This window comes from Pezoporus occidentalis, unplaced genomic scaffold (assembly GCF_034315485.1).
Source record: "Pezoporus occidentalis ecotype Australia unplaced genomic scaffold, CSIRO_AGI_Poc_V1 ctg37, whole genome shotgun sequence".
NCBI lineage: Eukaryota > Metazoa > Chordata > Aves > Psittaciformes > Psittacidae > Pezoporus > Pezoporus occidentalis.
Genome location: NW_026915691.1, coordinates 8167221 through 8184587, shown reverse-complemented (window position 1 = coordinate 8184587; position 17367 = coordinate 8167221). Strand labels below are relative to the sequence as shown.

At 41.1% G+C, this 17367-nt stretch overlaps 1 protein-coding gene across 1 annotated transcript; it reads left to right on the top strand.

The window, feature by feature from the left end:
- Positions 1 to 12256: 12256 nt before the first annotated feature.
- FZD10 (frizzled class receptor 10) lies at positions 12257 to 16868 on the top strand. Its single transcript, XM_062631599.1, has one exon. It carries the CDS (start codon positions 14023 to 14025, stop codon positions 15778 to 15780), a length of 1758 nt encoding a protein of 585 aa, XP_062487583.1. The 5' UTR covers positions 12257 to 14022; the 3' UTR covers positions 15781 to 16868.
- The last annotated feature ends 499 nt before the right edge of the window (positions 16869 to 17367 follow it).

Here is a 17367-nt window from a genome sequence, read left to right as displayed (position 1 = left end):
ACTTGTGCTTGAATGAACTAAATGCTTCCACATGACAAATTGATACGAATGGTTTTAATAAACAGAAAATGAGAAGTAGGTTCATCTGTCCCTGAGGGCTTAGCTGGTTCCATTCATTCTTCTTATTAAATCTTGTCTGTATGGCACTGTTGTTCACCTTGATTGATTACCTGCCTTAGCCGTAAGCTTGGGTGGGTTTCTCCTGTGCTATCATTTCATAAGGCAGTGAGATCCCAGGCTTGAAGAAGTATCTCCACTAATAAGGAAGATTAATAGATACTCTGTGGACCAAAACTTGCCTTGGCTACAATAAACGTTCTCAAAGGAGACTGAACAGCAACAGATGAGTCAGACCTGCTGCATCTTAGTCTGTATTTTGTCAGTATAAATGCTTCTAGCTAACTCATTTGGCAAGAGATTAGAAGCTGAGCAAGATGAACTTCACTCTTTCCCTCTTTAAAAAAAAAAACAAACCCCAAACACTATAATAACAGCTAAATAGTAATAAAGTCAAACTGACCTATAGAAACAAGAGCAAGCATTCCTCTTTCCTTTCCTGTGAAAGATAACCCCCACTACATAGTAGCAGGCTTTCGTCTGGAATAAACGCTATAAAGTTTATGACTCTCACGATGAATGCTTGCTGAGAGTCAAGAAGGGATGTGTCTGTTTTCTGCTTTACCTTTGACAGAGTGTCTTTGTGAGCACTTGGTCTACAATTGGAAAACTATGCAGGAATACCTGGGACCAGTAGAAATAGGGAGATTATGGTAATTTATTTCGCTGTTTGACATGGAGAAGCAAAATGAGAAGTAACCAAACTGATGATAAAATTATATTTATTCTAATACCATAAAGTATCATCTAATTGAATTTAAAGTTGAATTTTTAATAAAGCTAAAGCCAAGGACAGTGGAAACATCAAAAACATTAGACTAGATTCTAGGAACTGTAACTGCGCAAAATTAGGGATGCTGGAGCAACTTCCCAGTTGTGTCATGGATTTTGAATCGCTTCTGACTTTAAAATATTCTGTTTTAGAGACAGGATATAAGAGGAGCCCTGTTTCTCATGGTGGAATTCTCTACTGTGCATCACTTACGCATTACTTAAAGAGCTCAAGTGATGCATAGACCTTGCTCAGGCCCTTACAGAAAGATGATCTTAATTTACAGTACATGTTACCATTTTAGATGATAAATTGCAAGATTTGGATTCTCCTGTCACATCAGGGTAGATGTGTATCTGTGTCATTACAATATGTGAAGTGTCCCACCCTATTGAAGAAGCCAGTGCTGATTACAAAGGGGGAAGATACACTGTGATGACCTCAGATTGTTTAAATATTGATGGGATTATAGTGTTGTGACTGATGGTAAATACAGGTAACTTAAGGTCCTTTCCAATCCTAACTATTCTATGAAACTGTTTAGATCATTTAAATCTTGCCATAGCTTAAGATAGTCACCAATCTTCCTACAGGTCATCAAGGGTAACTACATCTTAAAGTAGGCATAATAGATACAAATTCTTGTTTATATATACTGGCACTCATCTGTAGCCTGAAAGGGTATCTTGAATGGTCTGCCCTTTTGGATCTGTCACTCACCCTTGAGGTGTGGTCTCACAGTAGGCTCCAGAGTTGCATTTGAACATGACCTCTCCCTCTCCAGCTACAAAGTCCTGATTCTGCATCAGTCAGCAGGAGTTTTAATGTTGATCTCCTTGAAGGCAGATTTGGTCTTTTTTTGTCTGCAGGACCAGCAGCCCCATTTCTCAGAAGGCTCCTGCCTGTGGAGGTTTACAATACAAAGCTCAACACTTCCCTTGCATTTGCTCCCTCATTGGGCTTGGACAAAGCAAACATCAAATGCTATGAAATCAGGATTTTAGTATTTTACCCTTGCAACATACCCATTATATGGAGATATTTAATGAAGCGAGAGGCCAAAACTGAGTTATCAGGCAGACTGAAAATAACTAGCTTGAAATCATAATCATTGTGAGTGTGTACTTTGGTATTTGAGTGGTAGTTTGCCAGCCACTGTAGTGGAATGGCATAATGGAAAAGATGACAACATCAAGATTGTTGTGACAATGTCTGATTGTTATTTGTATGTAATTTAAGGAGTAAGCTAATCTTCTGTGCTAGCACACATCAAAGAAACAAATCAGTATTAAAAGAGAGGGCAGTTTTATAATTTCAAGACTGTCATTCTTATAATACTATTCTTGTACAAACTATCATTAATTTTGTGCCTAAAGTACATTTTCAGCGTAGCTCATTTGCCTTCTCCAAAACTTTTCCACTAACCTTCCTTATAGCCCTTAGTTTCAAGTTCTCTAGCTATGTATAACCTATAGTTGAAGGACATCATGTAACAAGAATTGCATTAAACCTGTATAAAGAAATGTAATTCAGTTAATATGTGATAAGATTGTACTTTCATAGTTATGTCTGTGCAAGATAAGGCAGTGACCAAGTATTTTCAAAACATTGTCCCGCCCTTTTTAAATTATATTTACCAGTTTAAAGCTGCAAACCACTTTAATAGCAGGACATAATCAATCCCAGACTAGCAAGAACTTACAAGTATCTACAAGTAGTTCACGCATACCAAAAGACCCTGTAGGCATTTCAGTGCCTGATACATGTGCACATAGGTATTTATTTATAAAACACACATGGTTGTACCTATGTTATGCATGTAGTATATGCATTGTAGTATTTAGGTAAGCAGTTAATTCAGTTTGCCTATTTACTGTTGATGTTTATAAATAAATCTGTGTCCAAGAACAGGCTTTCCATGGGTAAAGGCTATGCAATTTACTTAGAGTTATTAAAGAACTTACCAAACTAAGGAGGACTGCCTTGGTTTTAAAAGGAGGTATTGTAGGAGGTCTGAAGTGACATATATGTACGTAGACACCAAAAAAAAATTTGTCTTACATACAAATAAAAGTACATAGGTATACAAATGCATATACATATTGCTTTATATATCCACACTCACAGGCTGCCATTTGAGAACGTGATGATTCCAGAATAAATACTAGCTTAATGTTATGCCTTGTTTTGGTGTTAAAAACATATAAATATTGTTAGGGCTGATTTTTAAGATGACTCAATTTCCCGATCCTGCTCCCAGCACGACCCCACAAACAGCTGAGTTAGCAAAACTGGTGGAATGTGAGCTAGCCTGGGAGCAGCAGCATGCAGCAGAGGCTCCTCTGGAGAGAGGGTAGGTACGTGTTAGGTCAGTATTGCTGCTGGAGATGGCATGTCCTCAAACCACAGCCTTGGAGATCCGTACATACGCTTTAAAGTACAACCTTCCTTTTGCATATAATAAGGGAATTCTGACAGCATATTGGCACACCCACCAGGAACAAAGCTTCAACAGGCACTGTCAGCTGCCCCAGGGCATTACCTAAGAATAAAAGATTGAAAGGTGTGCTGTGGGGATGATTCATATACCTGAGGCTCTGACCAGGTGCTCTGCAATTAACTGCATTAACCTGCAGCTGGAGTGAGTTCAGAGCGGAGGTTAGCTATGCTCAGTTCAGTTGGTTTAAAATCTGTGCTGGGGATTATATTCAGTTATTTATACGGCTGGGGTTGGGTTTTTTTGTTGTTGTTTTGGGGGGCTTCTTTTTGTGTGTGTGGCTCTGCTGAAATGTTAAAAAAAAAAAGAAGAATGCTATCTGAATGCTGAGGTCTAATAATATTTAATGCAGGGTGTACAGGAATTCTCCTTCTAAAGTTAGAGGGAGGCACCATGAAATGACATTTAGAGTTAGGATGACATTTATTTGGAATATCCACTAATTTGGGGTAGGTGGAGATAGCTTTGAAAAGCAGGCTGCTCACAGGGATAACCCTTTTTCAGTTTTACAGAACATGGCAGGGCTTAAAAAATGTGCCTGCCTTAGCACACGGACAGACTACATGATCTCTTTTGAAATCTGTGCAGGATCTTTTTACCCGCTGGGTTTAATTTCAGAATCCAGTGCAGTCATTAAAGAAAATAAAATTATGTTTGTTCTTTCATCTGGAGCACAGAGCAGTATCAATTTTTCATTCCCTCCTCCTTTGCATTCCCCCTTCCAAAAAAAAAAAAAAAAAGATGTATAGATGGAGGAATTCACCCTATAGCTCCCCTAAAATGTCTGAACTTCAACAGCTGCTTTGAATTGATTCTGTATACTTGGTTGCCTAATGTGTGCAACATGTAACACTGGTTCTGTGCTCTTGAACGGGAGATTAACAAAACTGGACTATTTTGTGTACTGAACTTGCAATCAGTCTGGAGAGGTCTATTGTCCCAAATGCCTGAATTTTCTAATTACTTTCTCATGGAGTAACAGTATATTCCAACACTGCAATGTCTGAGCACTTCCCACTCACTAACATAAAGCAGAATGTTCTTCATTTAAAGACAGGGAAACACAAAGTTAGACAATGGGCTTGTGTACACAGAGGCATTTTCCAGTAATACTATATCATTATAGTTAACCCATGCTGTTGTCTGTGCACTTCCGTATGCAAAAACAAGTATTTCATACTAAGTGGGTCTTTTCCCCCACCTTGTTTCAATAATTTCCAAATAATAAAACTAAATATGAAAAAAAACAACACTCTGGACATCTGAAAGTGATCTAAATGTAACACTTCCTCACCATATTTCATGCTGATATAACTTCACTGTATAGGACAGCTTTGTGTGTCTTACTCTGTACCATGCTGGCAGTTTGTGTATTTAAGCCAGATTGACTCAGTCTTGTGCTTTGGCATGGGAAATACAGCCCAATACAGATACTGGATTTGTGACATGAGGATGGACTGTGGTTTAGGCTGTGAGTGAATGTGGGGCTCAAACAGCTGACAGATACTCTGACCTAAAAGACAGGCTGGTCAGGTCTCTCTTGTTCTGCAGCCTGACATCCTAGAGTAAAGATTCTGCCAGCCAGCTACAATAGTTTTTAGTGTCATCAGATGAATGACAGGCTGCACTACAAATACATCAGCTGTGGCTTTTGGACAGAACCAACTTCTGTATGTGACCTTTATTTTGTGAAACTTTACATGCCTGCCTAAGCTTCTGGATCAGTCTCTCTAGTGCCTCTTACTTGCGAGATACACTAAGTATCTCTTTTTTGTGATCTGGAAATAATAAATAACATTCCAAACAATGGTATTTAAATTTCTCACTTTTCATGCTTACTTCAGAGAATGTGTGATTGTCATCACGCCCTTAAAATGCCAGATGGAGAATGTCCAAGAGCAACACACAGCAGTGATTAAACCCATATCACCCGTTTGTGGTACCAAAGAACATAGGAATGTGGTTTGGATATGTAGGTCAGGGCAAAAGTCTATCTAGCATGATACCCTGTCTCTGACTGTGCCCTCTAGCAAATGCCCAGGGTAAGGTCTGAGAATGGGTAAAACACAAAGCTATTGTGGATTTGGTACTTTCTCAATATATCATACTGTATATTGAGGAATATCATATACCTACCGTATACAGATGGGAAACTTTGAATTACTAGATTTTAGTTCAAATCCACCACAGGAGCTGCATCATGGAAGTCAGATTTCTTTTCACCCAAACTGCTGGATACTACTGAAATTCAAGTAGATATTGGTTTATTCTAGAATAGGTGAGGGTAGAATTTAATGTGAAGCTACCAGGTCATGCTCTCCATTTTGGCGTCATCAACAAAGAATCCAATGCTGTAAGGAGACAAGATAGCCAGTTCTGTAAGTCCACAGGCACCATATGTGCCTTTCAGATCTGGCTTTGGAGGGTTGTCCAGTGACTAGCAGGTGTTGCTAAATATCTGAGAAAGAAAAAAAACATTCAGGAGAAGGAGCAAGGTTTGAATTAGAATGGCGGTATTTTATTTCTCACTGTGTTCTTCTTTCTGTTTCTTACACAGGGTACATACTCTGTATCACATTTTAGCCTCTTTATATTGATTATAAAAGGACTTACCTGCAATACTGAACAAGGAGTTTATTAATCCATACCTGAAAAACACTGAGAGATGTGGGTCTCTATTATAGTCTCTTTTAAAAGGCTCTTATGAAGAGAATAGAACTTGCGACAGGAGGGTAACTTATGCTAGGATTGGTTTCTACATGCTAAGGCAGCTGATGTATCAGGCTGTTTTTATTATAGTGGTCTACATGGAGCATGAGAGAAGGTACCTTGCAGGTTTCCAAACTGATTATTTCAGATTTTTTTTTTTTTTAATAATGTTAAGAGTAAAAACTTTCCAAAGAGATAATGTGATAAATCAAAGAAAACCAGTCTAGTATTAGGAAAGTAAATGTCTCTTACCCGTCTTCTGAAAAATTATTTGAAAACCTTTATTCAGAACTTCAGAAAAGGGTGCTACTGTGGCTGCCACCACCTTTACTGTGAAGTGCCATACAATGTAACATGTAGTGTTATAAAGGAACTCTGTTAGATAAAAGGACCTGAGAGATCTTTACCATTTACTTCATGAACATGTGAGAATCCTGTATCTCTGCAGCAGGCAAACGAGCTGGCCTAGGCCTCTCTGGCTCACACAGTGGAGCGTCAGGGACAAAGGGAGGATATGTCAGCAAGCTGCTGCATTTCAGCTCTTGTAGTGCTCTCAGGGGCTGAAGTTGGGCCAGAATGGCCCTTGCATTAGGTTGCAAATCACTTTCTGACTCTTCCAATATGCTTTTGTCCCTCCTGCAAGGATTACTACTATTAATTTGACATTTAAGTAGGTGGATAAATCTGGCTCATGGACTGTTAAAGGTTGAAATTAATACTATTATTAAATCATGCAAATGCAAATTACCTTAAGACAGAAACTTAAGTTAAAGATGGTTAAAAGGCATGAGGGTTTGCATAAGGAGGTCTGGAATTTTAGCCTGCCTCCCAAAATAGAAAATCACCTTCAATTCATTAAATAGATTGCTAACCCGAGTTCACTGCATGACACTGTAGAGACTACTGATAAAATTCTAGAACTGTTCTCTTCTTCTTGTATGGCATTAAGAAGTGAGGCATTAAGAAGTGAGGCACTGTAAAAGTCTATACCAGTCTTCTGAAGATACAAAGACCATAGAAATAATACCAGAATAATCAGTGGTTTGGGAAGACACAGGATAAAGAGAACTGCCTTGTCTATTGCATCCCAACTCTCTGCTGCTGAACAACTGATGAAAGACAATGCCATCTTCTTATGAAATAGGGCTATTGCAAAAAGCATGTAAGAGAACTAAAGAGTGTAGTTGTCAGTGGTTTTAAGTGAGGGAGATTTTTCAAGTTTTGTAGGTCAAAGCTTCTGAGTCATTGGGTTTTTTCTTTCTTTTTAGTAATATACCAAGAAGTGTATAAAAAGTGAAAATACACTGATTTTCAGATTTTTTTTTTCTTTGTTTCTGGTTAAATGCATCATCTTCATGTTTTCTTAAATCTGGATAGTTACAGAAGTACCAAAAGAACATACAATCTTATCTATTGCCTTCTAGGTCACAAGTTGGGTGATCTTTATAAAGCTTTAAATGACTTTCTGCTTTGATGTAAAAAATATAAAAGTATTAAAATTGAAGACTTAAGATACTGAAAACAGATTACTTTGTTAAGAAACAGGTTGTGAGTGGTGGACACAGAATACTTGGTGGCATCTTTGACACTTAAATCCTAGGGTTGAGGATGAAAACACTTCATGTCAAAGTACCAGTTCTGTTCAAGCTAGATGATGCAAATAGCTGCACTGGAATTTTATTAGAAAGATACTTTAGTGATGCTTTACAAAACAACATAGAATCATAGAGTTATTTAGGCTGGAAAATACCTTTAAGATTATCAAGTCCAGCTGTTAACCCAGCACTGCCAAGTCCACCCCTAAACCATGTCCCCAAGTGCCACATCTTTTAAATACCTCCAGCGATGGTGACTTCTCTGTTCCAACACTTAACAACTCTTTCAGTGAAGAAATTTATCCTAATATCCAATCTAAACCTCCCCTGATACAACTTGAGGTCATTTTCTCTTGTCCTATCGCTTGTTACTTAGAGAAGAGACTGACCCCACCTCACTACAACCTTCTTTCAGGTAGTTGTAGAGAGCAGTAAGGTCTCCTCTCAGCCTCCTTTTCTGAGGCTAAAGAACCCCAGTTCCCTCAGGCCTTCATGAGACTTGTGCTCCAGACCCTTCACCAGCTTCGCTTTTTCTTTGGACCTGCTTCAGCACCGAAATGTCCTTCCTGTAGTGAGGGGCCCAGAACTGAACACAGGATTCGAGATGCAGCCTCACCAGTGCCTGGTACAGGGGGATGATCACTGCCCTGGCCCTGCTGGCTGTGCTGTTGCTGATACAGGCCAGGATGCTGTTGGCCTTCTTGGCTACCTGGGCACATGAGAGCATGAGGAATCAAGATTCTTCTGTAGCAGGGTGGTTCATTTATTTCTTAAATCAGAGAAGATTAAGGCCTGGAGATTAGCATTTTCTTTCTCTTGCATCATCCAGGTTGTACACAAGTAACATTAAGCTATACAAAATAGTGCCCAGAAGTGGGAGTTCCATGGACCTGGTTCATGTGCCTGCAGTGCCTAATGCAAGTGCAGTAGTAGCCATGTAGACCCTTCATACCCAAGAGACTGTTTGCTTGAGATTTTAATACTCCCATCTATTGTTAGCTGCTTGCATTTTTATTTGTGAAGAGTTACAGACTCGTGTCTGAATGAGAGTTTTAAAAATACTGGGTTTATCTTGAAAAGTAAGATTGGGAAATTTCCATAGGAAAATAAGGGAGAAAGTGACTGGAAGAGAACTAACTAATCCTCACTACCATATGCGGGTTTCTGTACATTTATGCCGTGCTGAGCCTAGATTTGGCTGCAAGACATGCTAACATTGCATGCAAAAAGAACGATGAATGAAGTCTATTGAATGGTGTATATAGGAAATGAAAATCTGTGCGTTTTTTTTTTACTAGGCCTGTCCTTGGTTTTAGTCCCTATAGAACTTTCTGCTGTGGCCTGTGCTTTAAAATGATAATATCCCTGTAATATTAGATTGCAAGTGAAAGGATATTCTCCTATCTTTGTGTCATTTTAGAATTACTGGATTTATTTCTGACCAAGGATCTTTTTTATTCTACTTTGGCTTTAGTTTTGTTTGTTGTTTTTGTTCCTAAGAGGAGAAAAATACTGTATCTTTAAATTAGGAGTAGCTGAATAATGGATCTTGGGCAGTGAAAAGGCTAATGTGCTGTGGAAGAGAAGGAGTTTAATCTAATTTAGTTGGAGGGTGTCTGTCTGTGGTGTTGTTTTCTGGACTGTGGGAATAGAGGAGGGAAGCTGCCCCAGTGAATGGTTCCTCCTGAGCCAGAATCAGTGGGGAGTCCCTTAGATGCCACTGATCCGAAGCCAGGCCATGAAAAGGGGATTAAAGAAATGTTCTGATTTGCAATTCACACTAATGCACCCCGTGGAACCTTTGGTAATATTTCAAACCACATTTCAAGGGAAGTGCCCTTAAAATAGCCAGCTAAATTGTATTAGAGTAATACTATACAACCCACTCATCCATTTATGATTTGGTTTTGGTTTTAATTCTTTTAACTGGTGGTGGTGGTGGGTTTCTAAGGCAATCAAAACTTTTGTGCGTTGTGAATATTTGCGCTTGCATGGGAATATTTCTCAGTATGCCTGTCCTATTAGGCCGACATGTTTATTTAAATATTGGAGAAAAACTGCTACAAGGACTTTGGGGCTATGAAAGAATAAGCCCATTTGGTTTAAAAATAAACATTTTTGCTGCGTGCCATTTCATTTTGTCAATGGCCAGTGGAAATGAAGTAAGAAAGGCAGGCTTCTAAAATTGCTAAAACAGTTCCCAGCTTGCTTTTTCTTGTGGGTGATATTTTTCTTTTACAGTTGCTATGTTCTAAATGGATAAATTTTTATATATACACATATATGTGTGTATACATGTATTTTAGAATTTGTTACCAGAATGAACGCTGTGGCAGTTCAAAAGTGCCTGAATGAATGAATACAATTATAGAGGAGGACAGGATTATTGAATGGGACTAACATTAAACTGACCTCTGTATTTTGCGTAATAAACAGCTCGCTAAAAATATGAAACCTGAAAACAAGGTATAGGTACAGGCTTCAGTATAAGATTGCCAATATCAGTTCATGGTCTGCCACAACACTATTGTTATTCATAAGCAATTTAGACTGTTTTACTGAAAATCTTTAATGTATTAATTAACTCTTCAACTCCCTGAGCTTATCATTTCATTCCTCTTTGCTACTGAAGTGTCAGAGCATTTTATCTCAAATGGATTATTTGGGTTTTCTTTAATCCCATTTCAGAAAAACATGCCCCACACTGTAATTTCCATTGACTCCAACATGTACAGAATAGATGAAACTTTGATTTCTACTGTCCCCCATATCAAAGTATTTTATTAAACTGTCACTGCAATAGATTACACAGCTTAAACTTTGGCATTACAGGGAAGAGTGGTGTGGTTTTTTTCTTGTCTTGTTTATGGTTTGCTTTACCTACAAAATATTTAGTTGTGGTTTGAGTTATCACAGGCCTTATTAAATATTCAGGGGGTTATAATCTTTTGCTTATGGGACAACAGAGCTGGACTTAAAAATAGATGATTCCTCTGCACATTTTGGAGAGGTGGGGAGATAGCTAGCTAGAGGGAGAAATGCATCTTTCCTGTGAGTTGGCACATTATTTGAAATCATGTTTAATTATAAAGTTTCATTAAAAATCTTTTGCTTAAAATTTTAGAAGCCTAATAAGATTTCCATTAATTTAAACATATCACTATTCCCACAACGGCCCAAATGCTTTCTTTTTCCTCTTTCATCCATGGTTAAATATGTAAATAAAATGTCTAAAGTCATTCTTCAAAGAAGACAAAAGAAAAAAGAGCTGAGGGAAAAGACAGCCATAAAATTCCTCCCAATTCTCCATAACATTTGCCAGAGGGGGGCCAACTCCTAGCCAGGGCCTAGCAGCAGGGGTGCCTGGCTGCTCCATAGAATCACACATCTCAAATCCCACACACAGGAGAAAAAAAAATAAAATAAAATATCTTTTCAGCTGGAGCCATCAAAAGGCTCTTTTCATTTATTAGTTACAGAGGTATCTTCCAGTTGCTGATTTCTCAGCGCTCTCATTTTTTCTATATAACGTTCTATTTGTTGGTTTCACTGACTCCAGCTCCTTGAATGGGAGAGAACCCCAGACAGCTCTTTAAAAATATAGAAAGTAAAAGGAATGATCTAAAGCAGGATGCTAAAGTAATGGCTGGAAAAAACAAGGCTGGTTTAAATTGCCACATAAAAGATCAATTAAGAGAGACACAACTACAAAGGTTGAGGGTTCCCTCCTGCCCCCTTTTTTCTCACTTTCTTTTGTATTTCTTTTTGCCCCTTAGGAAAAAGGGTTGCTATCAGTGCTATAGAGGAAAACAGGCCATGGTTTAGTTCGTGTATTTAGATTAATATGAATGGTGATATAATGTGCTTTATAAAAAGACTTGTTGAAAAAAACCGTATGTTTACTAAAAAATAAAACCAAGCTTCCAAACAAATTGAACGAACCAAATATTGCATATGTCCATCTTGCACGTTATTTCAATTCTACTTTTCATTATTATTTAAAGCCTACTTTTTAAAAGTAGAATTTACTTGTCCCATGTAAAAGCTTTCCCCACGCTTCCCTCCTACCCCCAGCTGAGCTCTCCAGAAAAGGAATCAGGATGCATACAAATACTAAGAAAACAGGCTTAGATTAATGAAGAATGGAGATGCCCCAACACACACTCTCTCACACACATACATACACAGAGACACACTAAACTAAATAAAGGGGGTTTGCCCATAACCCTGCCTGCTTTTGTAACATTCCCTAAGGAATTTCAAAGTGCTCAAGGAAAGGTCAGCCCCTAAGACCAACACTCTATAAGTATAATCTCCTCCATCCACTGAAAAGCCACAAGGAGGACTACTCATTTAAAACATTTTTATGAGGGCTTTTACTTTTAGGCAGAAACTAGCCACATCTTCAGGGGCTTAAAGACAACCATTAGCCCTGGTCTGTTGTCCTTGCTTGGCTCCATGTCACCCTTATCACAGTTGAGGAAGCCAAGAGTTTCCTTTCTAGAGCCTAGCGGGGTATTAACTCCGACCCTGCGGGATTTGGTAATTTCCAGGAGAATCCGTGTTCGCTTCGATAAGAAACAGGCACTAATGGAGAGGAGCCCGGGTTGTGTGGGCGAGCACGAATGCAGAGAAGGGAGATTTTCCTTCCTCATTAATATGTTCGCTAAAACTAAGCTCAAAGGAAAAAAAAAAAAAGTAGAACTAATCTTTTGACTTCTGATCACAGTGCTCCTTTTTGGTCTGCAAAACTGGGAATTCTAGTTTGGCGTGGGATTTAACTTCCTTCTAGCTCTGATAGACCAGTAAGCAGGATAAATCTCAAAGCTTAACTTAAAAAGTAAACACAACTCACTTCAGAACGATCCCTGTCTGCAAAACCTGTTAAGTACCTTTTCTACAGTGGATGAAGTAACTTTCCCAAGGGGATGTCTCTAGTTCTCTTAGGGTTCCTTATTTAACGAAGAGGAAAAAAGAAAGGGAGGAAAAAAAAAAAAAGGCAAGCAACTTTTGAGTGATGCCATCCTGTGATTAAAACCATAGCCAGGTACTTGCAAAAGCCTGCCTGTCCTGCTCATGCAGGGAATCGAGACAAAGCACGACATTTGAAAACAGCTGAAAGCAACCCTGGTTTATGGCCCTGACAGCGAGGACTTTACAGCACTCACCATAAAACACATCCTCCGCCCCACATCCTCCTCTCTGCTACAGCATCACCCCCCCTGCCCCGGGGGGGCAGCCCGGGAGGCACCACCCCCCCGGCCGCGGCTCCTCCTCTCCGCTGCCTACCTGAGCAGGGGCTCGGCCGGCGCCTTCTGCGGACCGGAGCTCGCTAAACTTTCGGGAGAGGGCAAGGAGAAGGGACGGGAGGACAAACAGGAGGGGAGAGAAACAAATGGGGCTTTTTCTAATCTGTGCTGATCAAGGAAAACCTGTAGGGGTCCTTAAGGAGGTTTCAAGGCGTTCCGAGTGATTGGAAAGTAATCACCGTGTCAGCTTCACCTTTCTCATGCAAAGTGGATGTCGTATGCGAGGCGGATCCTGCACAGGGTTGTTTTTTATGGTGTTTTTTTTTTTTCTTTCCTATTTTATTTCATCCTCGGACTCAGCCGCCCCTAAGCCCCAGCTGCCCGGGCCGCGGGAGCTCCTGATAAGGCGGGGACCGGAGCGGGCAGCGCTCACCCACACGGGCCGGCCTATTGCAAACCCAGAGGAGAGGGCGGCGAGAACGGGGTGGGGGGGATTTAGGCCCCCCTCTGCAGTGGCTTAGATATTTCCTCCTCCTCCTCCTTTATTCTGCGCTCGGATAAACCAATCCCCACCTCTCGGCAAGAAAGTCCAGAGCCGTGACCCGCTCTAGGGAGAGGAAAATCCCCGGAGGAAACCCGCTGGACCGAAACGCCGCCCGGGACGTGTGCAATTTGAAGCAGTGGTCGCTCGGATCTACCCAGACCCGAACGGCTCCGGCATCGCTCTGCCCCTGCTCCGAGGATGCAGCGGCGGGAGGAGGAAGGGTGGTGGAAAGACGGATCGTAAAAGTGAAAGCCCAGGGAAAAGAAAGTTGCCGGGCTCCCCGCAGTAAGTGCTGCGCATCTGTGGACTGCGGGTACTTTCCCTTTCCGCGGCTCTTTGGGAAGTTGCCCGCCCGCCTCCCTCGCTGCCTGGCCCGGGCTATGGTGACCTGCGCGCCGCCGCCGCCCGCCGCCGACCCCCCCAGGGCGGGCCGGGCCCGGTACTGGTGTCGTCCCGGGCAACAGCCGCTCAAGTGACTCCGCCGGCGGGAGCCGAGCTCCGGCCGTACACTTGAGGCCCGCGCCGCTGCGGCCGCCGCAATGGGGCTGGCGGCGAGGAGCGTCCTGCAGCCCTTGCTGGTGCTCTGCGGGCTGAGCGGCCTCTGCGCGGGGATAAGCTCCATAGACATTGACCGCCCTGGTGACGGAAGGTGCCAGCCGATAGAAATCCCCATGTGCAAGGATATAGGGTACAACATGACAAGGATGCCTAACCTGATGGGACATGAAAACCAAAGGGAAGCTGCTATTCAGCTGCACGAGTTTGCCCCCTTGGTGGAGTACGGTTGCCACAGCCATCTGAAATTTTTCCTGTGCTCCCTCTATGCTCCTATGTGCACAGAGCAGGTTTCTACGCCGATCCCAGCCTGCCGGGTTATGTGCGAGCAGGCCAGGCTGAAATGCTCTCCTATTATGGAGCAGTTCAATTTCAAATGGCCAGACTCCTTAGACTGCAGCAAACTGCCCAACAAGAATGACCCCAATTACCTTTGCATGGAAGCCCCCAACAACGGGTCAGATGAGACACCGAGAGGATCTAGCATGCTGCCACCCATGTTTCGGCCACAGCGGCCCAGCAGTGGCCACGATCTGCAGCAGCATAAGGACAGTCTGAGCAGGACCTCCTGTGAAAATCCTGGCAAGTTCCACCATGTGGAGAAGAGTGCTTCCTGCGCGCCTCTCTGCACACCAGGGGTTGATGTTTACTGGAGTAGGGATGACAAAAAATTTGCTGTCATTTGGATTGCCATCTGGTCCATTCTGTGCTTCTTCTCCAGTGCTTTTACTGTACTCACTTTTCTGATAGATCCTCAACGTTTCAAGTACCCCGAGAGGCCCATCATCTTTCTCTCCATGTGCTACTGCGTCTATTCAGTGGGGTACATTATTCGCCTCTTTTCAGGTGCTGAAAATATCGCCTGTGATAGGGACAGTGGCCAACTCTATGTCATCCAGGAAGGACTGGAGAGCACTGGCTGCACCATTGTGTTCCTGGTTCTGTATTATTTTGGTATGGCAAGTTCCTTATGGTGGGTAATCTTGACTTTAACTTGGTTTCTTGCAGCTGGGAAAAAATGGGGGCACGAAGCGATTGAAGCAAACAGTAGCTACTTCCATTTAGCAGCATGGGCCATTCCGGCTGTGAAGACTATCATGATCCTAGTTATGAGAAGGGTGGCTGGAGATGAGCTGACAGGGTTGTGCTATGTTGGAAGCATGGACGTGAATGCCTTGACGGGGTTTGTACTCATTCCTTTGGCTTGTTATCTAATCATTGGCACTTCTTTTATTCTGTCTGGTTTTGTGGCCCTTTTTCATATCAGGAGGGTGATGAAAACAGGTGGAGAAAATACTGACAAGTTGGAGAAACTTATGGTCAGGATTGGTGTCTTCTCAGTCTTGTATACAGTGCCTGCAACTTGTGTGATAGCTTGCTACTTTTATGAAAGACTTAATATGGATTATTGGAAAATTGTGGCAACTCAGCAGAAATGCAAGATGAACAACCAGACAAAAAATTTAGACTGCATGATGAATAACTCTATTCCAGCAGTAGAAATCTTTATGGTCAAGATTTTTATGTTGTTAGTGGTGGGCATTACTAGCGGGATGTGGATCTGGACTTCCAAGACCCTTCAGTCCTGGCAAAATGTTTGTAGTCGAAGATTGAAGAAGAGGAGCAGGAGAAAACCTGCGAGTGTTATCACAAGTAGCGGCATCTACAAAAAACCTCAACATCCACAGAAAACTCACCTTGCAAAATACGAATCAACATTACAACCACCCACTTGTGTGTGACCAGGTTTTAGAAAAGACTTTATCTCACCTGGCAGACTTACAAATGCCCACAGTAGCAGTCAGAAATTAAACAAGTAACTGGTGCTTTTTTTTTTTTTTTCTCTCTCTCTCAGAACGGTTTAATATCTCAAGGCAAAAAATGTATCACGCTGAATTCAGGACCTGGTGAGAAGCTGAAGGTAAATGTACTCATGGAAAGGTTTTCAATGAAAGGAATATTGTGTATTAAACCAGTCTCTTCTGTTACTAATCTGTAGTTATGTACTTCATCCAGCCCTCAGATTTATTTAAAAGAGATAAAAACACCCTATTTAACTTTTTCGTGTAGCTGAGCTGGATTTCCTGCAGGTTTCTGAGTAACAAGCTATAGTCGAGTTTTCTGGAGCAATGATTTGATTTTGAAAGTGCCCAGTGAGCATTGTCTCTGCAGGGAAACTAAGGTCCCGAAGAGGCCTGTCCTCAGTGAGTGCGCTATCTGGGAGAGCAACTCTGTACTAACTTAAAAAGAGAAAGAGAGAAATCCTTTACAGCTCATCTCAGCCTAGTGGGTTTGGAGTGCCTAAAAATAGGTTCAATCTATAATGCTCACCAATATTCTTTCACTAAAAGAGAAACTTCCTGCACCAGACACAAACTTTGTGAATAAGAATAATGTGCAATACATTTTTTTTCTTACCATGACATGAAAAGAGAAACAAGTATTTTGCTGTACATAAAGACAACAAAAGAAGTCTCTTAACAAAAGAACTAAGAGGTCTAGTCCTCAGAAACCCTTTAGTGTTACATTTTGTGGCTTTTTAATGGAAATCAAGCCAATGTTATACACGTTGGGACTGATTTGTGCAAAAAAAAATGGGGGGATCAATTCAAAGAGACCCAAAGGGCTTATTGACTCTTTCTATTGTTAAACAAATTCTCACTATGAATAGATCAAGAAGCACTAGATTCTGCAAAGGGAAGCTTTGTATAGAGTGATGCTCTTTACTGTGCTGGGATGCACAGTGTGTGCTGTATATATTTGTAATATACAATTATTTTTCATGCTCCACTATTTTATTAAAAATAAAATATGTTCTTTAGTTTGATAATTTTGTGTGTTCTAAACTTTGTCTGATGTGCTGTGTGGTTAATAAACTTGTTTTCTCAATAACTTGCTAAAAGCACACACTGAATATACTTGCCTGCAAGTATAAACAGATAGAACAAGAATTTCCTCCAAAGATATTGCAAGTTGGAATTAAACAAATGGAATTTTGAAGTTGCATCTTTCTGTGAGCCCCTGCAACTGAGAAAACTGAATGGGAAGAAGCTTTAGTGATGTAAAAAAGCTGCATAGATGGAGAGTAGTACCGTGTTTACAGAACGCCGAGATTACAGCAGTGACCCTCGGTTAACACCCCTTTCAGATTTGCATGGGGTATGTTCAGCATGTTAAAGATAGCCGGCTCACTTCAGCGCAGTGTGAATGCGACTCAGCCTCGACTCTTCAGGGATTTTATTTCTACCACTACTGAAAGTATCAGTGTTATTTGGGAAAAGACTTAGGAAAGATCGGGAGAAGTAAGAGGGGAAATAAAACCATGCTAT